Below are 23,903 nucleotides of genomic sequence, written 5' to 3'. Positions count from 1 at the left end.
TTAATAAACTTCTCAGAACGTCAAGGGTCCTATCACTGGGCACGCCCGGTGAAGGGGCCCGCCGGCCCGGGCGCAGTAGGAAACACGCGAACGCGGCCGGTTGCCGCAGGGCGGTGTTGTTCTCACGGCGCTGCCCAACGCGGTCTGCGCGGGACTGCGGGAGAGGAGGGGGGTCCGGCCTCCGCGTGTGCGCCTGTGCTCTCCGCCGGAGACCGGAATGCATCTTGGGGAGGGGGTTGGGGACACCAGCACCGTTCACGGCCATGTACATATAACTCGGTGTTGGCAATATATCCTTCCGGCCTCGTGCTTACATAGCATTCCTTTAGGAGTGGGACGAGAAATGGCGATTTGGGAGTGGGTGCTGCGGGCGGTCGCGGGTGACCCGACGCTGCGGGTCACACACGACCTGAAATTGGCAAATGCGCCCCCTCGACTCGAAAATCAACCGTGTCAGCACCTCGAAACAGCGCAAGAGGGTTGCTCCCGAACACTGGCGACCCTTGGCCTCGGGACCTGGCGTGGGGTGCGGGCAGCTGGTGGCGGGCACTTGGGAAGAACAGAGGTCACCGAGAGCCGGCACCGCGGGAGCCGAGCCTGAGGACCACCCGGTCACCCGCTCAGCGCGCGCCGCCCCCTCCGGGCCGCCAGCCTCACGAGCCCGCAGTCGTGGCACCTCCTCCTCTCCGGGCCGGGGGCGGAGCGGAGCCTGGCGGGGATCCTCGCGCCCTGCGGCCGGGCATCCCGTGTCCCCGCCCCTCCCCGGCTGCTGCGGCGGTGGCGGCGGCGGCGCCGCGGCGGGCCGGAGGGGGCGCTCGCGCGCAGGAGCCGGCGCAGCAGGTGCCGCGTTACCTCCACCGCGCGGGGGGAGAGGGGGCGGGCCGGGACGCGGGAGGCGGAGGGAGGCCGCGAAGCCGAGCCGGGGAGTGCGGCCGGCGCGGCAGGCTGGCATCGAGCTCGCGGCTTCCGGGAGGCGCTGGGGTCGGATAAATACATCCCGGGCGCGCGGGGGAGCGCGGAGCCGCCCGCGCCGTGCTCCGCAGGGCTCCCGCCGGCAGACACAGGCACAGGCGCGGCGCCGCTCCTCCTCCTCCTCACGCGTCGGGCGCGGAGCCGCGGAGAGCGGCGGGCTCGGCCGCCGGCGCCCGGGCCTCTGAGCCGATGAGCGGCGGCGGCTGAGGGCCGCGGCCTCTGCCCGCCCTCCGCCCGGCGCCCGCCGGGGCCGCAGCCCGGGCGCGGGTGGCCGGCCATGGGGGCGCAGTGACGCGCGCGGCAGCCGAGCGTCCCTGCGAGCGGCGGGCCCTCCTCGGCGGCGGCGGCGGCGGCGGCGGCGGCGCCGGGCCCGCGCGCTCTGCCCGGGGCCCCGCGGGAGCCTCCGCTGCGCTCTATGCGCCTCTGCGCGCGCCGCGAACCCGGGCCATGGCGATAGACCGGCGGCGCGAGGCGGCGGGCGGCGTCCCTGGGCGGCTGCCGCCCGCGGCCGAGGAGAACGGCGCCCTGCCGCCCGGGGACGCGGCGGCCTCGGCGCCCCTCGGGGGACGCGCGGGCCCGGGCGGCGGCGGCGACATCCAGCCGCTGCCCGCCCCGCACGCCGCCGGCGGCCCGCACCCGAGCCTCCTGTTGCTGGACTACGACGGGTCGGTGCTGCCCTTCCTCGGGGGCCTGGGCGGCGGCTACCAGAAGACCCTTGTGCTGCTCACCTGGATCCCGGCGCTCTTCATCGGCTTCAGCCAGTTCTCGGACTCCTTCCTCTTGGACCAACCCAACTTCTGGTGCCGCGAGGACGGCAAGGGCGCCGAGCCGGCGGGGGTCACGGCCACGGCCCGGGGGGGCGGCGGCGACCTGGCCAACTGGACCAGCCCCCCGACCACCCCCTTCTCCACCGCCGCCTGGGGGACGGCGGGCCCCCTCGGCAACGGCAGCGGCGCGGAAGGGGGCGACGCGCCGCCCCTGCCGTCCCCTCCGGACAAGGGGGACAACGCCTCCAACTGCGACTGCCACGCGTGGGACTACGGCCTCCGCACAGGCCTGGTACAAAACGTGGTCAGCAAGGTAAGGGCCGCGACCGCCCCGGCCCCGCGTCCCGCTCCCGAGCGTTGTGCCCTCCGCGGTCCTCGCGCCCTTCCCCGCGCCCTCGTGCAGACCCGGGTCCCCGCAGTGGTGCGAGCCCGCGTGTCCTCGCACCTCACGTGGGCTTGCTGTCCTTCCATCCCCCAAACAGATGTGTTTGCCCGGGTGTGAAGCCGGGCTCCGGCAGCCCTCTGCGGTGGCCCTGCCTACCTACGCCAAGGGGCACCTTAGCCTTCCGAGTTGGCACCCAAACTCCTGTCCCAAAGCACACACGGAAGGGGCGCCCCTCCCTCTGCAAAGGCTGGAGCTTCCCTCCCCCACCCTCGAGCTGTCGCTTCATTCAGGCAGGGGTGGCCCGCGGAGGGCAAGGCCTGATGGGTCACCAGCTGGCCCTGGAGGACGCCCCTCTCAAGGTCTGCCCGCTGGAGCCCGGCCCCAGGCTCTGCCCTTTGCCGGGCCAGCTGTCCCCAAGTCTCCCACAAAGAAACAGCCTCGGCCAGAATAGTTCCTATTCCCAGGTGTTCTTCTGGGCACACGTCAGCCATCCAGCGCTGGCTTTGGAAACAGACTAAAGCTGACTAAAGAGCTCAAACTGTAGCCAGAGAAGCAAACAGCTTTCGAAGATTCCCTTTCTCCGAGCTCAGTCCTCCCCAGAGGTCGGCGTATTTCACGTTGGACTTCGCCACCCCAGTGTTCCCTCAGGTGTCTTCTCGGGACTGTAGCAAACACCATTGGAGTATAGGAAGGCTGCTAAGAATTTGTGGCGTTTCGGGACCACCCCTGCTGTCACACAGCAGCCCTTTTGTCCAGGCGTTGAGGTCAGATCCTGGCCAGCTTTACCTGGACATCTGACTTGCTCCAGCCCAGGGGGGGGCCCTCTAGCAGAGGTGCTGCATCCTGGGAAATGGAGTCGGAGTGTTTGCCAGAGATATGTGGCCGTCATAGAGATGGAGAAGGGGCAGTACTAGAAAATCGATGCCTAAGACAGCTACAGTTTTCTGGATTTCTTAACATACAAGAGAGATTGTATGCCAGTGTGTCAAACAACTTGTGTTATTGTGCCCCTTCTGTGTTTTAAATAACTAATTTGCCTTTCAAAGTAAATGTAGACCTTTCTCCCACTTCTGGAGCTGTTCTGGGCAGAGTTTGAAACGCTTTGTTTAAATGCAAGACTGAAATTTGACAGTTTATAATCATCTATGTGCATGTATCTCCCCCCCGCCCCAAACGTGTGTTAGTGAACAGTTGTGCCGCATGGATGTGTAAGATGAAACCCTTACATCATCATAACCCTTGTCTTCAGCTCGTACCAGCCTGGCGAGAAATGAGCTGTCCTCCGGGAACTGTCTGGCTTAGCTGTTAGTGGGGAGATCCTTCTAGCGTGGTTCACCTTGATCCCGCCGGTCAGCCTGTCCTTTGCCAAGGCGTTTCTGTGACTGTTTCCCATCCACGGAGGTCAATATCTGGTTGTCGTTTACCAGCACGGAAAACTTAAGAACAGTGACTATTTTAATACTGTTTGTATGTCTGTGAAAGTAAGAATTTGCAACTTGTCAAATACTTTGACCCTCTTTCTGAAGTACAGGAGGAATGATGTGGATCGAAGCAGATGTGTGTAGAGGGTGCTCTGTTCCGGGGTCACAGGGGAGGCCAACTTGGAAGTCAGCCTCCAAGGAGGTGGGTCAGAGTATCATTGTCTCAGTGGTGGGGACCCTGCCATGGATGGTGGGAGTAGAAAACTAGAGAACAGTTCTTGAAAGCAGGCGATGGAGGCGCCTTGGAGAGCCGGACAGGTATTCCAAGTGAGCACTCGAGGGGTCAAAAATGGCACGAGGGTGTGCAGCATGGTTTGGGGTGCGTCAGTTATGTACAGCTGACAAGGCAGTCCGGGAGGTGAACACTTGGGGGCAATAGGTAGAGACGCATTTTCCTGTAAGATAAAGACTAAAAAGGACATATTGATTTTCACGCTCAAATAAGATCTAAATAAAGGACCGTTCTGTTCCATAACCAATGCTTTCAAGAGCTTTTTAAGCACATTTTGGCTCATACTGAGGCCGGCTTTCTCCTCTGATGGCGGTGTCCGCTGGATCCTGTATCAGATGTACAGACGTGGAAGGCATATTGTGATGGGTGCTGATTCCAGAGGTCAGGTGCCTGTCAGCTTGGCTTGCAAGTGGAAGCAGAAGTGGCAGGCTTCTCCTTCTGTCAGTGGATGAAAATTCAGGGTCTGAGAAGTTGCCTTTTGTACCATCTTCCCCCACTGAGCGCCGCGATCTTCCCACTCACAAAAGCCCCGTGCGATGTCTTTATCATCAGACTTCCTTCAGCAGGTGTGTGCCTCCCTGTGATAGAGGGCCAGTTCTCTCCTCAGGTATTAGATGGGGAGGGGGATACAGAAGAACCACCAGGCACGTATTACATTATATTAAATATATGTTTTAGATATATATCATTAATATCTATATCATATATCGTATAGCCTAGTATACAGGCTATAATAGCGTTTACACACGTGAAACTGTCAAGGCAGATAGAGTCCCAGGTTGTTACAGTTAAAAGGGGTCTTGGAACTGACAAGAGTCTCTCCCCTCCTGGGTGGCATCCCCGGCGTGGCTGTGCCTTGCACAGAACCCCGTTAGCTGGTTAGTCTTCCTTGCAGAGAGTTGTGCTTTTTGGTGGACATAACTCGGGTCATCTCATGCCTGTTTGTGCAGCTCTCTCCTCCGAATGATTCTTTTTCCTTCATATAATATGTGCTCAGATACCTGAGGATACCCAAGGACTGGTTTCTTCCCTGGCTAAGAAATCTCCAGCTCCTTCAGTCCTTCCATACGGGACAGAATTCACCATTCTGCTGGGTCCACGTGGCATATGTATCTCTTAAGCATGGCACCCAGAACACAATAGGCACGGCCTGCGTGTCCTGATCAGAAGAGAAGACACTGGACACTTCACTAATGAAGCTTACAGTCGATCATTAAGGCTTTCAGTAGACGTGTCATCCGTCTACCTCGGGGCCTCGATGGGATCCCGTTATGTCCGGGCTTTCTCAGCCTGTGCTCGTGTGACGTGGGGCACCATGTAGGTTCCATCTTGCTAGTTTGGGGTTATTAGATCTCTCCTGTTAGGATCTTTTTCGTTTCTATTTTTTGCCTTGGTCCCTGGTATTTGTTAACCAGAATTTGCAATGCCTTCGGAATAGTAATAATGATGATGGTGATGATGATGATGGTGCCGGTGCCACCACCTTTCTTTTGTGCTGCCCTATCAAGTCTTCAAAACATTTTCACCTGTTATTTCCTTTGATTAAGAATGTTGAGCCGTCCAAGGCAGTCTTAACACTGAGTGTTGTCTTGGATTTTAAGTCAGTTCACCAGCCTTGAGTGGACCAGAAAGTTGGTCCTCAACTTCCAAATGCCGTTCATTGCTCTGTGTTTTATCCCCAGCCGCGTAGAAAGATTGTCAGTGCTTAACATAACTCTGCTGACTTTAAAATACTCCTCCCAGTGATTTGCATGGTTTATCTTATCCTGCAGTGTTCAGAGTGAACCCTTGTTGGTTTCTAGTGCTCTCCACTTCCTTGAATAACCCCTAGAATTTTGCCTACCATAAATGTTAGCAACACTCTCTTTCTGTACGTGAAATTTAAGATGTTTATCTCCAGTCTTCTAATATTTTTTCTGTTCGCCAAGAATTCTCACAGGTTGCTGGCCTTTATCCTGTAAGTAACCTGAGAGTTGTTTAAATACCCCAGGAAGTAATTTGAATTCTTTTTCTGGGGCTCAAGATTAGAAGTTATTTAAAATGACTCAGTACGATTTAATTAGGGTGAAAAATAATTACAATGTCATCACAATAGGAATATCTTTAGAAATAACTCACCGGTAGGTCATCCTAGTGTGATTTTATTTCGTGTGTCTACTATATACAACACAACAGTGAACATCTTTGTGCGTGACTGTGTTTAGAAACTTACTGAAATAGACAATGCATCACATGGGACCAAAAGCAAACAGTAAAAGTAACATTTCTCGCCATCTCTGCCTCCAGTTTCCCTCTTTGGAAGCAGCCATGGTTACCAGTTCCTTATGTATCCTTCCAGAAATATTCCAAGTATATTTTCATTTATATATTTTTCTCTCACAAGCTGTTCGTATACACTGTTTCAGACCTTTTGTTCACCTGTGTTGGGGATGGGTGCGTATCAGTACAGGGAGCCCCTCACTCTTTTCTGTGTAATAATTTAACAAGTCACCTTCCAAGGGGGCATTTCGGTTGTTTCCAGTCTTTGTTATTACATAATATATAATGAAACTCCCCCACACATGAAACTTTTAGAAGTGGAGGGTCAAACTGGGCTGCATTTTAATTCTGACAGATGTTGTCAAAGTGCTCTCCATAGAGATCTTATTGCCCTTTCACACTTCCATCCATAAGGTGTGAGGCCCCACTCCCACACCCTCCCTGACCCAGGGGGTTGTCATACTTTTAAATGTCTCCTCGTTTGACATGTGAGAAATTGTTGTTGTCATTTGCATTCTCTTGTTAGGAGGGAGGTTAAATATCTCTGAAATCTTTTGAGCCATTTGTGTTTCCTTTTCTTTGGACTGTCTCTTCGCATCCTTTGCCTTCTTGGGTGTATTTTGGGGGGGGGCGTTATTTTCTTACTGATTTATAGGAGGACTTTATGCATGAAGTAAATGAAGCAATTTGGATGTTTTGTAAATGGTTTTCCCTGGTTTGTTGTTTGTCTTTTGATTTTGTTCATGGTATTTTTGTCATGCAGAAACTTCTGGTTTGGAGAGAGTCAAGTGAATCTTTTATGGTTTCTGGGTTTTGTGGTAGATTTAGGACTTCTATAATCCTGGAATATTAGGGAAAAAACACATTTTCTTCGAATATTTTTAGGATCTCAGTACCTTTTTGATTTGGTGTTGTAGGTGTCAGATTTGCTTCTATTGAGGCATTAGGATGAATTGCTAGGAAGGGAAATAAATGTTAGGTCAGTGGGTATAACAGCATTTCTCACAGGCTTCAACTTGCTCATGACGAGCTCCTAAGCACAGAATCTGGTGTGGTCCTCACTGATGGAGACGCCGGACGTTGCACAGTTGCTAAGCAGCTCTTCCATCTTTTGGGGGACAGCGTTCGTCCCCAGGTCTCACCTTTCCTTCACCTTCTTGCTCTGGACCAGCTGCAAAACCTCTTGTCTTTAGCGTTGTTTTGCAAGTCTCAGTTCATTCTGGCCTTCAATCCCAGGCAGGATCGAGTCAAAAGTTGATGTCATTTAAAAACACGTTGGGCACCAAATGTCAGTCCCGGTGCGGGAGCCGGCTGGGCCACACCTTCAGGATGCGGGCTGGCGGCTGGGAGCCGGCCACGGCCACGGCCACGGTGAGAGCGTTTACACCGTGGAAATCTGCAAACACTGCACACCTGGGTCTGTTTTTCTTCCGAGAAACAGTTGTTAGGCAATCATCAGGCCACTGAGTGTGGCCCTGGGCCACTCCTGTTTTTTCCTAACCTCTCCTTCCCTCCCTCCGCCCTTTCTCAGACGTGAGTGCGGATTCTGGGCCAGGCCTCGCGCTTCGTGTTGGGAATGCAGTGCTGGGCGGAAATAGCACAGCACCCACCGAGCTGATGGACTAACAAGCGAGGCGCACCTTAACTAATCATCATCACTTTTTAATTACAAACTGAGTTAAGTGAGTGGAAAGAATGGGAAATGAGAGAGAACAGAGAGCCTGGCCCAGACAGACTGGCCTCAGTGATGAGACTGACGCCTGAGGAGGAGAGAGGCAGAGGAGGGGGTGGGTGTGTGTGCCTTTCCCTCCGAGAGGGAGTGGCATCTGCAGGGCCTTGTGGCCTGCGGGAGCCTGGGGCTGAAGGGTGCAGGGTGGCTGGGAGCACGGGGATGGGGTGACTCATAGCCATGAGACGCTGAACTCAGCCAGCCGAGGGATGGGTAGGGAACAGGGGCGCCCAGGGAGAGAGCCTGTGGGGTGAGGAGAGGGCTGGCGCTGACCCTGCTTGGGGCCACAGACGGGCAGGGGGGAAGCCAGGCCCGCTTCTGCCGGAAGGAGGCCGCTGGCCCGAGGCGGGGGCCTGCGGAGGAGCCGTGGAGAATCCCACTGGCCGGCAGGTTCGGACCAGGCCTTGGGCAAGTGGGTCTGACTCTGTTGCCGGGCTGTTGATTGGAGAAGCACCGGCCCTGGAGGGTTCTAGCATCTTCTCTTGCCCTCTGGCTCAAAAGGGGAGGGTGCTAATTAAGTTTCCACAGGGCCGAAGGACCCTGAGATGGGAAGCCATCGGCTAGAACTGACTTCATTCAGCCAGCTTCACCTGTGCCCAGCACCCAGTGTAGGTAAAAGTGCCCTGGGCACAGCGAGCTGTGGTGTTATCTTCGAGTCCAAAGTTCAGTTCAGGGAGGAGAACGAGGCTGGGGGTCATTGACGTGTCCAGAGCCCTAGCTGTAGGGTTAGAATGGCTCACCTGCTCACCCTGCAGGGTGTTCTTGCCTCCGCCCCAGGGGCCCCGCCCCGGGGGGGGGGCTGCCCTTTCTCTTCATCTTTACTGGCCAATCAGAGACGGTCCTGCTCCTGCCTGAGGAGGGGCGTGGCTGTGTGCTGTTACCTGCGGCTTCCGCGGTGGGCTGTGCAGACCTCTCGGGCAGTTTCCCTAATCTTTGCTCCCTCTGCCTCTGAGCCCACTTCCTGGAACCCTTTTCTCCGTCCTTCTACTTGCTGGTCCCTGTTCATCCTTCGGGTCCGCACGCAGTGCCCCCAGCACTGGCTGTGCGTCTGTCCCCGCTCTACCCACCGAATCCTCAGCAGAAGTGTCTGAGCGCACCTGCGCTGGTGTCGTGAGAAGAGCGGAGCTCTCTAGCTTTGCAGGTGTGGGTTATGACCCGTTCACCTGCAGGCGCCTCGCGGGTAAAGTGGGCTCAGGGCTCCCTCCCCTCCCCTCCAGGAGACACTTGGAAATCTCAGATTCCTCTCCTCCTCTTCTGTGGGGTAAGGACCGGCTGAACGAGTCAGGTCAGAAATGCTTAGATGAGGAGGACCTGATAAGCCACATCTGGAGGGGTGGTTAATTCCATGCCGTTCCGAGGTGTCTTTCGCCTTCGCCCAGAAACTGATGACGTGGGAAGCCGGGTGTGCCCTTCAGACGTGACGCCCCAATGCAGGTGGCCTGAGGGGTCCCGCCAAGGTGGACCTCCAGGGGGTTTGTCTGAAAGACCCTTGAAGGGGTTGGCTGGTTTTCAGAGTTCTCATGTGAAAACAGAGCAGGCCTCTGGCCGCAGGGCTCAGGGATCTGAAAAGGAAAGGGGCTTCCTGGCCGGCGGGGGCCCCAGGATGGGGTGGGGTGCTCTGTCATTTGCACCTCCACCTCCACCGAGGTCGTGGGCCAGACATCTGAGTCCGTGCCCTTCGATGGAGGACCGTCTACCAAGTTAGAAGTCTGGGTTAGCTGTGCTGGGGGGAAGCGGATCAGAGAGAAAGTGGAATTGTAAAGCGGGGCCGAGGGTAACCCGAGCCTTGACCGCAGGCATCAGGGAGCTGCCTTCAGGGCAGGTGCAAACGGGGGAAGGGCCAGGCTCTGTAGAGAGGCCCCTGCCCACCTGGAGTGTTGTCTCTGCTGGGTCTGTAGGAGGCATTGACCCTGACCTCCATGGTCCACAGACTTGGCTCTGCGGTCTCTGCTTCTCTCAGCGTTTACCCAGCGCTGGTCATTACATACAGGCTGACCCCCCCCCCCCGCGAGACAAGTGGCCTAGAGAGTCACAAGCCTGCCTTTCTGGGAAAGGGGGCAGGGTTATGGGCTGATTTAGGTGGATTTCCCCTACAACAAGTCGTTGCTGAAATAGAACACCGCCCGCGGGCTCTCAGGTCGTCACTTGCACCGTATGACGTGCCGTCAAACCCTCTCTTCTCAGGACTCGTTTGGTTGCAAGTAATGAAAACAAATTCCAAATTACATTAATTCACAAAAATAGAAAAGAATTTGACTGGAAAGATGCAGGGATGGCTCAGGAAACCTAGGCCGGGATCTGAGACCAGAAAGTGGGACAGGGGTTGTTTCAGAGCCCTTGTAGAACCCACATCAGTTTCTCCTGAGATCAGCTTCCCTCCCGCCTCCGGACTGGCTTTTGCTCACCTGGTCCCTGGTCAGGCGGAGGCCAGCACCCCTCTGTCCAACACCAGATTCCTGGGCGCAATTCCGATGTCCAGCTGGGGCAGGACAGGCGGGTTTCAGAGCACAGGGTGCAGTTACCCAGGGCGGGGGGACCCCTGCAGACCATGGGGTGGGGGGCAGCAGTAGCTGTTTTTCACTGGGGCGTGGAAGAGACTAGAGATGGATCTTTTGGGCAGTTAATGGAGGATAAATGAATATTGATGATTTAACCCTTAAATGCTTTAGACAAAGGACTCTTTTTCTTCTCAGAGACTCAGGATGAAACTTACCCGGCCCCTTAAGCTTCGTGTGGAATTGGCAGGAACGCCCCTCCTGAGGCTTCTTTTCTGGAAACAGGTATAGATGCCCTCAGCCATTAGCTCCGGATCAGAGGGGGCTTGGAGCGAGCCCCTGGGCAGACGCTGAAACACGCAGCAGAGTGTTGCCTCGCCCCCTGCCCCACTCAGGGCGGGTCTCCTGGTCTCCCCAAACCTTTCTTCTAGTCAGGACCAGCACGAAACTTGTGGGGCCCCAGTGCAAGATGAAGATGCAGGGCCCCTTGTTCGTAAACGATTCCCAAGACCAAGACGGCAGCCGCAGAGCATTAAGCCACATGCGGCCCTTCTGAGCTGGGCCCTGCTCCTGGGGACCGCCCCCCACTGCCTGTCACTGTTCACAGAGCCGGTGTCACCACCGCAAAGCTCATCAAGTGTTCCCCGTGCCTTTCTGCGTCTTCTTCCCCATTTCACGTCCGTCTGCTTCTCCACTCCTTTGCTGTGTCTTTTTCTCGGTTCCTTGCAGTCAAAGTATCACTCACTTTTGCAGGGTCTGTTTTGCAGAGGCACAGCCCTAACCGGTTTAGTTCTGGGTGTATAGTTAGCTTAGGGCCTGCAGTGGCACCAGGGAGCCAGGAGGCTCCTTACATTGGAAACCCTGCTCCAGAAATGAGACAGTTTTCTTATCTGAGCAGTGAACCCATAGCTGAGTCACAGGAGCCTGTGGGAAGGAATGTCAAGTCCTAAGAATGCGGGTTAAGTGTTTATCAGCCTTTTTTTTTTTTTTTTAAAGTGGGGAAGAGGGTCAGTCTTTGTATCACTTAATCCTGCTAGCATGACAGTCACACTTTATTTCTTAGCATCATTTAAAGAGTAAGTGTAGGGCTTCCCTGGTGGTGCAGTGGTGAGGAATCCGCCTGCCATTGCAGGGGACACGGGTTCGAGCCCTGGTCTGGGAAGATCCCACGTGCCACAGAGCAACTAAGCCCGTGCGCCACAACTACTGAGCCCTTGTGCCACAACTACTGAGCCTGTGCTCTAGAGCCCACGAGCCACAACTACTGAGCCCACGTGCCACAACTACTGAAGCCCAGGTACCTAGAGCCCATGCTCCGCAACAAGAGAAGCCACCGCAATGAGAAGCCTGTGCACCGCAACCAAGAGTAGCCCCCGCCCGCCGCAACTAGAGAAAGCCCGCGTGCGGCAGTGAAGACCCAATGCGGCCAAAACTGAAAATTAAAAAAATAAAGAATAAGTGCAAAGGAGACAGTGGGCTGTAAACCAGCCACAAGCCTCCCAGGGGTCATGTTAAATTAAGGATGTTAGACACTCAGCCCCACAATCTGCACTATAGACTGTTTCCTCCCAGATTAGATTAAAAGCTGCTTTTTCTGTGTGTTTAAAAGATGCTTTACAAAGTGGGCGCCCTTGGTTGCTTCATCCTGAGGAACGCCACTGTTCCCAAATGGGTATACACGAGCATTTGCAGCAAACACAAAGTTTTTGTCCAACTTAAAAAATTTCTGTGTAACTGTGGTAAAGTATACATAACGTAAAACTGACCATTTTAACCATTTGTAGGTGCACAGCTCAGCGGCATTAAGTACGTTCTCAGTGCTGTGCAACCATCACCTCCATCCTTTCCAGAACTTTCTCATCTTCCCGAACTGAACCTCTGTCCCCATTAAGCACTAGCTCCCCTTCTCCCCCACCCCGGCCCCCGGCCCCCACCGTCTAGTTTCTGTCTCTGTGAGCTTGACTACTTTCAACCCCTCCTATAAGGGAAACCATTTTTGTCCTTTTGTGACCGGCATAGTTCACTGAGCATCATGTCCTCAAGGTTCATCCACGCTGTAGCCCGTGTCAGGATTTCCTTCCTTTTTAAGACTGAACAGTAATATTCCATTGTGTTTATACCACTTCTGTTTGTCCATCATCCGTCAGTGGACACTTGGGTGGCTCCCTCCTTGAGGTGCTTGTGACAATGCTGCTGTGAACACAGCTGCTGCCCTACGTTTTGAAGACAGTTACATACAGCCCCTCCGCACCGCCTGTGTTGAGCCTGCCCCTGCTTCTGCTCTCGCGACATCTGCTCCGTGGCAGGCCTTGCTCCGCCCTGGGTAGTGACCCAGGTGGACAGAAGCTCGTCTGTGCCCAGAGAAGGAGCTCCTGGTACAGCTGAGACCAGTGTCAGCTGGAGGGTTCTGGGCGTGGTGTGAGGTGGGAGCTGAGGCATGGGGCACAGAGGTGAACACACCTGGGGAGGTCTGTGCTCACCGTCCGGGGGGGTGGGCGCAGGGGAGCAGCGCTCACGCCCAGCTGTCCACGCCGTGTCCTCAGGGTCCCCCAGCCCTTCCATCCATCCTCCGCCCTTGAAAACCATGGCCGTGGCCCTTCCCAGGGCTTCTGACCGAGGGCCTGTCCCTCTCGACGTGTCTGCCCTTGGGAGGTGCCGGTGCTGCCTGGTCCCCGCCGCACCCGGGCCTCGGGGTCTCGTGCCACAGCCGACTCAGGCTGGTGATACCAGATCCGCAGACGGCTTCAGGGACGTCAGGCGACCTGTCTGTGGCCTTAGCGGTGACCGTTCAGTCCTCAGCTCTCTCAGGACGGGTGCGCTGCCTGGATTTCCCGTCTGTCTCCTAGCTGCTCTCCTCCTGGTCTCCTGCGAGAGTCCTTTTCGTCGCTCACCCGTTAAGGTCGTTCCCGGGTGTCTTAGCTCCTTATGGGCCGAGAAACAAGCCTCACAGACGGGGCGGCCAAGGGAACACACATTTAGTCCCTCACGGTCTGGGGGCTGATGTCCAAGATCAAGGTGGCAGCGGGGCTGCTTCCTCCGAGGCCCCTCCCCTGGGCTTGTAGACACCGCCTGTTCCCTGTGTCCTCACACGGTCGTCCCTCTGTGTCTGTGTCCTCATCCCCCCCTTACAAGGACAGCCCTGTTCAATCAGGGTCCACCTCAGTGCCCTCATTTTGAGTGAATTACCCCTGTAAGGGCCCATCTCCAAATAGTCCCATCTGAGGTGCTGGGGGTCAGAACTTCAACACAGGAGAGTCTTTTTGGGGGGGTGGTGAGGGGACACAGTTCAGCCCGTAACAGCTGAGTTCCAGCACACAGCCTGAGGAGGGCGGCCCCCGAGCTCTGCCTGTGCCTCGTATCTCCCCAAGGCCCCAGGCCTGCGTGCTCCATCGCCAGCAGGACGGGCCGTGTCCTCTGGTCTCTGATCTCCTCCACCCCCCTTGCCTCAGATCCCAGTGCTTTTGTCCTTAGTCGTAGCCGACTGGCTCTTCTGACTCCTCTGCTCAGTCTTCGCTGTGCTCCCTGGCCTTCAGGGTGGAGTTGGGCCTGGTTGGCGGGTTTTCATGGCCGCCGCCTGCCTCTCCTGCCACTGTCCCCACCGCCCAGCACCAGGACCCTGTGCTCTGGCCCCGACCCTTCCTCAGGCAGCCTCAGCCTTTGCACACGGTGTCTTCCAGCCTGGGGTCCGCCTGCTGGTCACCCCGCGCCTTCTCCAGGCCTTTCCCTGTGCCTCCGCTCCAGGCCCAGCTACGCGCCCTGGGTGCCTGGCCCTGGTAGGTGCTCGCCGCGGTGAAGGTGGCTGGGGGCTGTGGCCCTGCCGGTGTGGGGTGTTAGCCGAGTTGACTCTAGGACGGCAAGAATAGAAAGGGGAGGACAGAATCACAGGTCAACTCAGGCCTGAAGTCCAGGTTCAAGGAGCTGTTGAGGACCATGCAGGGTGATGTGATATATCTCAGGTAGCAGCTCATCCAACTGGAATTCAGCCTGGGCTCTGGAGCGCATTATGTCTTTTTTCTTTGCGGTACGCGGGCCTCTCACTGCTGTGGCCTCTCCCGCTGCGGAGCACAGGCTCCGGACGCGCAGGCTCAGCGGCCATGGCTCACGGGCCTAGCTGCTCCACGGCATGTGGGATCTTCCCGGACCGGGGCACGAACCCGCGTCCCCTGCATCGGCAGGCGGACTCTCAACCACTGCACCACCAGGGAAGCCCCACGTTATGTCTTTAAGCCAGTGTTTTTCAGAACTTTTAGTCACAGAGTCTTTTCTTCTAATGGAAGCTGTGGATCGACAGAATTGGTCTTTCTGGATCTAGGACTGGGGCCAGAGGTGGTGTCTGGAAAACCTAGACTCGCTTGGGGAACTTTGGGAAATACCTGTAGGACCCAGGCACCAGCTGTTTAAAAAAGTTCTAGGACATCCCCACGTGGTGTGGCTCTTCCCCAGCGGACACGTGGCCGTGTCTGGAAACACTGTGGTGGTTACGCAGAGGCGGGGGGCTGCTGACATCTGGTGAGCAGGGACCAGGGATGCTGCTGTATGTGGTACGATGCAGGGGACCGCCACCCCCAGCAGCGAAGGGTGACCCAGCCCCAAGTGTCCGGAGCGCCAGGTCTGAGACGTCCTGGTCTCAGCTAGTGTGGACGTGCGTTGTGTTTCCTGACCCCACCCAACAGATGGCCAGGGCTCAGCCCGTCTGAGACCGAGGCTCCCCTGTAAGCCAGGCAGGAGCTGCAGAGTTGCCAGGAATGACCCCTCAGCTGGGCGCCCTGCCCCGTGGAAGAAGGGTCTGCGGAGCGCATGCGTGCTGTCAGCCGAGCCTCAGCCCGCCCGCGGCCAGGCTACCGGGGCAGGCACGTTATGAAGCACCAACCCGTGCGTTCTACCTGCAGATGGATGTGCTGACGACCCTGTCACTTGTTCAATAGGCCCTTTGAACCTCTGCCTAGAATAATGCTTCATTACTTGAAAGGGAAACATTTATTTGCAAGTAAAAGGTATTTATTTTCTAAATGGCTCTAATTCGGACTAGCCTTTTCCATAATTCCCATTAAGGTGGTTTGATAGTGTTTTCAGGGGCAGGCAACGAGAGCTGCCCTGTGGGACACAGACACCGAGCGCTCAGGGCCGGAACGGAGCACGTTTTCGGTATCAGAGTAACTGAGCAGGGCGACCCCCCTCAGTGCAGGCGGTGAACCTGCAGTGGTCCTAGTGTGACATCCCCCATGACACGTGTTCCTCCGAAAGTCAGCCTGTTGGGGGGTGGTCACTGCAGCTGCTGGCCTGGGGCCTGTCCACTCACCGGAGCCGACCCCGGGCCCCATCTGCCCCAACCAGCGAGATCTTTCCCTCCTTAGACGCTCACAGCGCCGTCTGTCTGTCCCCCTCGCTCTCCTCCTTCTAAGGGGTCTGTGCTCGGCGTCCTTGGTGTCCCTAGGAAAGAACCATCCAAGGCTGCGAGCGGGGAGACCTCACCGAGTGTTCTGGGGCCGGGGAGTGTCTTAGCTGGCTCTCAGAAGTAACGTTCAAATGGGAAATAAAGATGCCTTGACCAGTGGTCACCCAGTGAGAGGTAGAGAAAAGTGAGAAGGTGACGCGTCTTGTTGGGGCCTGTGCACAGCCTGGAAGCTTCTGGAGCTGTCGCATGGTGGGCCTGTGATCAAACCTTCTAGGTTCCAGGGTAGGGTTTTGTGTTATTTCATTGTAAAAGGAGATTTATTTTTAATCTTTCTTTCTGGGACGTCCCAGAAGAAGCTGCTTTTCAAAAACGGATATCATCAAGGTTATGAGAGTATTTGGGGTTTTTTTTTTGGTTTTTGTGTGTCTGCTGATAACAGGTTTGAATTGAATTGAATTGTGGTTTAAGTATAAGCAGTGGTTTCTCTCCTTAGTTTCTCACCTGCCATCTTGCTTTTCCCCATTTGTAACGCTAGTCCTCTTTTGACTAGAGTTTTGACTAGGGTCTCAGACACGTGATTGAAGGGAGGGTGGCGAAAAGAGAAAAACTAGAGCCTTGGTGTGGGTCTCGCTCCAGCAGCAGTTTGGGGGAAACTGAGATGACCTGAGCAGGCAGGGGTGACCAGAAATTAAAGGCTCAGTTTATGACACCGAGAGTAGGTTTTTCTGTCTCCAAAAGGCAATTTCCCCCGTCGAGGGGGAGGCCATGATCCACAGTCTGATGGAATCTGTGCGTAGAGCAGAGGTGGTGGCCTCATCTCATCTGGTTCCCATTCACGTGGGGAGGAGACCACAGGAGGAAAGTCCAGAGGGTATGTCATTCAGATGTTTGCTGGGCCGCTCTGTTTGCAGAGTGCCGTGTTGAGAGCCTGTGAGGCATGCCCTGAGGATCGGGTGGTCCCGGGAGACCGGGGAGAAGGAGGGCAGCTGGGCAGGGGGGGAGCCTGAGCAGGGGGTGGCAGTGGGGAGGGGTGGAGTGTGTGTGTCGGGGGTCAGTCCTGGGTGGCAGGAAGTGGGAAGGAGCTCTTGTTTAAACCAGGAGGAGATAAGGCACAGAGCTGTGATGGTTTGAAACCCTGGGCATCAGTAGAGATGCTGTCCGCTGCAGACAGCAGAAAACCTCAGATCACACTGAGTTCTGAAATACGCAGGGAAACTTAAGACATTTCCGGAAGTCAGGGATGGGCCGGGCCCCAGTCCACAGTCTTTTCTGCGTCTTTTCCTGGCCTTCGTCAGTGGTGGTTCATCCTGACGCTGTGTAGTGAGAGGCTAATACTACTTGGGCCGCCGTAACAGAGCACCACAGACTGGCTGAAACAGCAGGACTTGTTCGTTACGGTCTGGAGGCTGCAGGTCCAAGGTCAAGGTGTTGGCAGGGCTGGTTCTCCCGAGGCCTCTCTCGGCTTGTAGATGCCGCCTCCTGCCTGTGTCCTCACAGGGTCATCTCTGTGTGTGTCTGTGTCCTGATCTCCTCCTCTTCTAAAGACACCAGTCGTGTTGGGTTGTGTCCCATGCTAACCACCCGTTTTAACCTAATCACCTCTTGAAAGCCTTGTGTCCAAATGCAGCCACATCTGAGGTGCCGGAGGTCAGGGCTTCAACAGATGGCTTTGGAGGGGACACGATCCAGCCCGTGGCCAAGCGCTGAGGTCCTCGTGTTGGCAAGGCGAAGCCACCCTGACGGTGGCTCTCTGAGGCTCCAGCCCCCTCCTGGCCTGGGAAAGAGGGAAGGACAGCGTCTCCTTGCAGCCTGGAGCGTGGGTCCTTCTCTCTCACCTGCATCCCTCAGGTCGCATACCTGCCCGGGACCAACAGCACCCACCGGGGGTGCCCTGTGCGCACCAGGGACGCCCCTTCCCCGAGTCACGTGGGGCGGGCACGTAGACAAAACTGGGTTCAAGAGGAGTGGGATCGGGGAGAAGAGGGGCTGTGTGCAGAGGACCCCGGACTGTCTCTGGCAGGTGAGCAGAGGGTGGGAGGTTTGTGAGCCAGGTCGTGGCAACATGTCCCAGCCGTGGGCTGGCCACTCTGGCGGGCCACTCACTTCTCCCTCCTGTTATCAGCATCTGATAGGTGAGGGACCCAAGGCTTAGAGGCCAAGGGGCTTGGCCAGGGACGCGGCGTTCCTAATCGACGAAGCTGGCATCCCAAACACGTCAGTCCCGCTCCACCACCTGTGCTCCCTCCATAACACCAGCCCCCCTCCGCTCCCCCCCCACCCGTTTCCAGAAGACAGACCGTGTGCCCGCAGAGAGGAGGTCCGGGGTGCCACCAGCGTCTGTGCTGTGGGTGATGGTGCCCGGGCACACGGGGTGCGCAAGGGGCAGACCAGACTCACTCGCGTATCAGGTGACAGGAGGGGGCGGGCACGGAGCCTCAGAAAGTCCGACAGAAAGTCCAGGGCGGCAGCAGGCTTGGCTCCCCGCGGGGGCCCTGAGGGAGGGTCCGTCCAGGCCTCTGGAGCGGCCTCGGTCCCTGGCGTCCTGGGCTGGGATGCACCCGTCCAGTCCTGCATCTCCACCTGGCCTCCCCACGTGTCTTCACGTCATCGTCCCTCTACCTGTGTCTCTGCTTCGACGTTTGCCCGTTTTCTAAGGACACCAGTCATGCTGGATGCGGACCCACCCTGATGACGTCATTTAGCTTCCTCTGCTCCGTGAGGACCCTTCCTCCCACAGTCACGTCCTGAGCCGCCGGGCTGAGGAGTCACCTCGCCAGCTCTTACTGGGGGGACAGCCCACAGTGGGGTCCTTTCAGGAAGACAGAGCAGAGCTTCTTATCCCTGCAACACGGGTGATTCCGTCCTTCACGTCAGTTTTGCAAGAAGAGTGCTTTTCCAGCCCATTTGGTCTGTTGTAGAGTGATGGATCTGCAAGCAGGTGGTTGCAGTGGTTGGAATCCAGGTGGTGACAGGGGGCAGGTAACAGGTGGCTGCAGATGGTGGCAGGAGTGCCTGTGGCGCTTTCACGGCGAGGGAGAAGGGGGAGGGACGGAGGGGAAGGGGCCCTGGAATAAACAGCACCTGTGCGAGTCGCTCACTCTCTGCCCTGAGCTCTTGGCCTGGAGATCGTCTCCTTGAGCAGAAGGGAAAGTACAAACAAACGCTTTCCCTCCTGGAGGGTCATCCAGCGCTCTGGGCTCTGCCGCACCCCCTGCGTCTCCTTCCCCTTCGCCGCCTGTCACCAGAGAGCTGCCGGAGCGGGGAGGACGCGGAAGCCCCGTCAGCTCTGGCTGCTGCTTCCTCATCTTTGGGGACCCGTTTAAAACAATTTCCCAGATTTTTTTAGACGGAGATACAATTAACAGTAAAACGGGCAGATTTTAAGTGTATAGTTCAGTGGGTTTGGACCCATTTATCTGCCCCTTAACCACCACCTAAATTAAGCCGCAGTGCGTTCCCCCGCCGTGGAGAACTGCCCCCTGCGCGCCTCCCATCGCCTCCCGCCCCCGCCAGCAGCCAGCGTGTTACTTTCCCTCAGCACAGCTGGGTGCCGCCTGGTGCAGAACGTGGCAGACGTGGACACGTGCAGGACGAGGCCTGCGCGTCTGCCGCTCGCACCCTGCGCACGCGTGAGCTCCGCCCACGTTCCCACCTCCGTCAGTCGTTGCTCCTGGTCCGCCCTCCACCGCTCGCGTCACCGCGTTCGGGTTCTCCCCTCACCTGCCAGTGGACTTTTTGGGGTGTTTCCTGTTAGTGGCCGATACACGTCGATTGCCATGACAGTGAAATTCAGAACTTCGCAAGCCCTGCCTACTCATTACCTTGCAGTTCTGAGACGTCCAAGTTGACAGAATCGGAGCAGCTAGTGGGAGGTCTTGACTGACTTATAATCTGGGTAGGTTTCCCTCTTTCCCTTCTCTTCCTGGGGGTCGGAAGCAGGAGCGCGGGGTGCCTGTGGGGGAGCAGCTGTGGCCTCCAAGCCGCAGGAATCCAGATGCAGTTTCCAGGGCCCAAGGGTGATGAGGAGGCCCGAGGACTGGGGCTGGGGGCGGGGATGCGTGTGGGCGGGGATGCACGTGGGCGGGGATGCGTGTGGGCGGGGATGCACGTGGGCAGAGGGAGCTACACCTGGACAGGCCGCGGCCATGACCGTAGCGCGGGTACCAGGAGTGCTGTGGTTTTCCACCGCAGCTCCAGGGGGCTTGGAACAGCAGGACCTCCTGCCACGTGTGGGACCCCAGCCGGGAGCCCCGCATGCCTCCTGGCTCAGGAAGACCTGGGTAAGCCTGGTGAGGGCTGACGGCTCTGGGGTTAAAGGAGCTTGGGAGCAAGACGCCAAACGAAACAGATGGTGCGTCCGCCATCTCCCAGCCACGGCTGAACAGAGCAGCGGCCCCGTGTGTAGGCACATTTGTAGGAAAGGGCAAGGGGAATTCTCTTTATGGACCTGCCCAGGGGAAGGAGGGGGCTAGGGGAGTGTTTCCCAGCAGGGCTGGGGCGTGGGAAGGGAATCATCGCTCCCAACCTCTTCCCTCCACCTACAGACCTCAAAGGAAGCAACGAAGTGCGGGCAGACGGTTCCCACCATTTTTGAACCTCCCAAAACATGGCGTTTTCCCCAGGGTTTTCACGTTTGTCCGTGTTTGCGTGCCGCTGGGCATTTCGTCGGGCAGAGTGTTTGCGTCCGTGCCTGCGCGTCGTCCAAGGTGAACTGTGCTCGTGTTGAAGCAGGTGCAGCCACCACTGATGCACTTGTGTTGAGACAGCAGTTTAGGGACTGCAGGCCCCGCCGTGTTCAGCAGAGAGAATGCGTTTATCCTGCTGGCTGTTGAAGTTACTGAGCCGAAGGGGAAAGCGAGAGGCGGCTTTCTTGGGCCTGGGTGGGTGGTGTTCTGAACGGCACTTGAGCACAGTAGCCAGGAAGCTCGGTTCCTTTAGGTTTTGTAAACGCAGCCCCATGATTTGGAAAAAAAAAAAAAGACCTTGTGAAAAATGATTTTACACCTGGCTTTTTCACAGTCTCGACTTGACCACAAGCACCGCGTGGTTGTGAGAACCGGGGCTGGTCCAGCAGTGACGCGGTCCCGTGCTCGGAGGCTGTGCTGAGTGCAGCAGGGCGGGGGGAAGCCCCTAGGCTCGGGCAGGAGACCTGGGTCTCCGTGCTGGGCTCTTCACCACTTTTCCACTCAGACCTCCGGCTCCTGGAGTTACTTGGCCTTCTGGACCCTAATTTCCGAGGTGGAGATGCCGCTTAATGCGTAGGCTTTGCAGAGATGAAAGGAAACGACCCCCACGCAGCCTCCATCTCCGCAGGGCGAGACCCGTGCTTCACCCGAGCCCTTTGCTCGAGGAGCCCCCATCGGGGCTGGGAGGGTAACTGCTCTGACGCATCGCGCACATCGCCGCAGTTTCCCAGCCGTTAACTCAGCATGTTTAAAACAAGACGTCTGGAAGGTCTCAGGACAAAGTTACGATCAGCCCTGGCAAATGAGCCTTCATGGCACGTGGCAGCCACCTGAGCCGCGGCCGGGCGTGGGGACCCTGCCTTCTCACCTTAAAACGTCCGGGCAGCTGGTCTCGGCTAAGAGGTAAGGCAGCTCACACCAAGGTACATGTGATGACAGAGCTAATGCTTCTGCTTGGGGCTCATCCGTATCCTGCGGCCTGTTCATCGGTGGCAGATGTGCGGCCTGCACCCTCGTGCCCACCCATCGGTGCGTCTGTAGAAAGGCTGGAGCCTGCTTGGTCCGCGCCGCACCCCCGGTCGCTCTCTCCCTTTCTCTCCTCCCCCGTCCCCTGAACAGCGGGCTCGGGGATTTGGTCCCCTTCCTCTGAAAGGCTGCCAGGCTGGATCAGGGTGTTTCTAACAAGAGCAGCATCAAGGAAGAGCCAACATGAGGTTTGATTTCAGTTGACATTTGAACTCCATTTAAAGGTTGGTTTTGATGCGTTCCCCTCTGTAACGGGTGCAGGGCCTCCGGGTCTGCCCCTGCCCCGCTTTCTCCACTCATCTCCTTACCTCCTGCCCGGCCAAGAGGGAGAGTCCTAACTAAACAGAGCCCCAGGACCTTTGATGAGCTCTCACAGCGCCTTAAGTTCAGCTGTATTTCATTTCTTACTCATGGCCTGTTTTCCACCCTTAGACTCTCGACAGCAAGGACAGCACTTTGCACTGTTATTTCCTGGGGTCTGGCCCACAATAGTGACCAGTAAACAGCCATTAAATATGGAAGCCGTGCCTGTGCCACCCTCTGAATACGCAGGCGAGTCCCCGATGGGCCTGGACCAGGGCACTGGCTGCGGGTGGGGATGCACAGGGAGGAACCTGTTTGCGTGAGGACAGAACCTAGCACTGGGAGCCTGGCTTGAGCATCATGGGAAGCGAAGCCCAGGGGAGGGAGCAGGCGACTGTGAGGGACACAGGAGGACTGTCACGCTTCCTTCTCTCGGGCCTCGGAGAAGCTTGTCCTGAGGCTCTAACCCGTAAGGCTGAGAATCGCAAGCAGGAAGTGGCTGCCCGAGGGCTTCCTGCTCTTCAAGGGGGCATTCTCTGTGTGTAAGTTAAACAGAACCCTGACTGGTCACAGCTTGGGTTTATCACTGTTAGAACAGGAACACAATTTTATCTCACTTTTTTTTTGGTAAGATGTGTATGAAATAAAACTGACCATTTTAGCCATTTTTAAGTGTCTAGTTCACTAGCATGAAGTACATTCACGTTGTTGAGCAACCATCACCACCATCCGTTTCCAGAACTTTTTCATCGTCCCAAACTGAAACTCTGTCCCCGTTGAACACTAACTGCCCATCCCCCCTCCCTCTGCCCCAGCACCCACCCTTCTACTTTCTGTCTCTGTGAATCCGACGGCTCCAGCGACCTCTGATAAGTGGAATCGGACAGTACTTGTCCTTTTGTGACGGGCTTGTTGCTTTGAGTGTAATGTCCTCACGCTCATCCATGGTGTAGCCTGTGTCAGAATTTCCCTCCTCTTCGGGGCTGAATAATATTCCATTCTGTGTATACACCACATTTTGTGTATCCATTCATGTGTCTATGGACCCTTGGGTTGCTTCAACTTTTTGGCTATTGTGAATAATGCTGCTTTGCACATGGACATACAAATATCTGTTTGTGTCCCTGCTTTCACTTCTGTTGGGTACGTAGACTATGTCTTGAAGAGTCCATAAGCACCACTGGACTTGGGCTGACTGAGCGTCCTCCTGCAGGAGAGGCAGCAGCGTCCAGTGCAGGTACATGTCCTTTCAAGGAGGGTGAATTGTACACAGTGATTGCTTTTTGCTGTCATTGAGCTTCTACATATCAGTTCTTAAGAGTATTGAATGTTTGTCAGTCTGTTACCAGTTAGCCTTTATAATCTCTTCCAAAGACAGAGAAACATAGTTATTGTTCTTATGTTCTCTGTTCAAAGGTAGAAAACAAATTCCTCTGTGTACTTTGAATATCCTTTGACACATATGAATAGCAGCTCTCCTCCCCTCATGTAGTTGCAGGGGTAACCAAAGTGTCTTACCCCAGGCTCAGAATCCCAGAATTGTCATATTATAATTTGCATTGTGATCGTCTATTAGGTCGTAGGGCAAACAAAATATGCATGGCAACATCTCTTATTCTGCAGTTCAAAATATGCCCTTCAGAGTCTGTGTGTGGGATGTCCAAGGCCTCCTGAGTTTGGGAAGTGCAGCCACAGAGCCCCCTGTGCAGGATCCATGGTGTGCAGTAACAGTAAAGGCTCTGAGAAGTCCTGCAAGGCAGACTCCATCTTCCCTCTGATTGTTACTGCAGACGAACACCTGTTGGTGCCCTTTCAAGCACCTTCAGAAAATGCCTCAGCTGCTGACTTAGAAGTGAATGCGTGTTAAAGATGCAGCCCCAAAGGGGAGCACAGCCCAGCTGAAGGTTTCATTTATGAACCGTTCCCTCCTCTCTGCTTCCTGTGTGCCTTGGAGAGAGGGGAAGGAGTGGGGAGTGCCCAGTGGGTGGCCTCGATGGCCTGCGACAAGCTTTGTAAAATCCGCTCTCGAATCAGTGGTTGATGGAGGGTCACTTGGCAGTCTGTGAAGCGTACCTTTCCAGAGCATGCCTTAGGCTGGGATGGAATTCAGCTGCCCTGGCTTAATTAGCAGGGCCACACCCACCAAGCCCCGAACCCGATGCAGTTAATACCGT

The 23,903-nt window shown here is 56.4% G+C and overlaps 1 protein-coding gene across 4 annotated transcripts in view; it reads left to right on the top strand.

Annotated features, from left to right (window-relative positions):
• Positions 1-920: 920 nt before the first annotated feature.
• The window catches only part of SLC22A23 (solute carrier family 22 member 23), a 147,195-nt gene continuing 124,212 nt past the window's right edge, over positions 921-23,903 (top strand). For 2 of the 4 annotated variants that reach the window (XR_009521023.2, XM_060023715.2), the window contains exon 1: positions 921-2,052. Coding sequence is in view for 3 of the 4 variants with exons in the window: in XM_060023715.2 (XP_059879698.1) it covers positions 1,420-2,052 (633 nt within the window). In the remaining variant the exon portion in view is untranslated. The remainder of the gene's footprint in view (positions 2,053-23,903) is intronic. The other 2 variants (XM_060023713.2, XM_060023714.2) reach the window with 1 other exon arrangement.

This window comes from Delphinus delphis, chromosome 10, assembly GCF_949987515.2.
Source record: "Delphinus delphis chromosome 10, mDelDel1.2, whole genome shotgun sequence".
Taxonomy (NCBI): Eukaryota; Metazoa; Chordata; class Mammalia; order Artiodactyla; family Delphinidae; genus Delphinus; species Delphinus delphis.
Note: the sequence above shows the minus strand (reverse complement) of the source record. Positions and strands in the feature narration are given on the sequence as shown.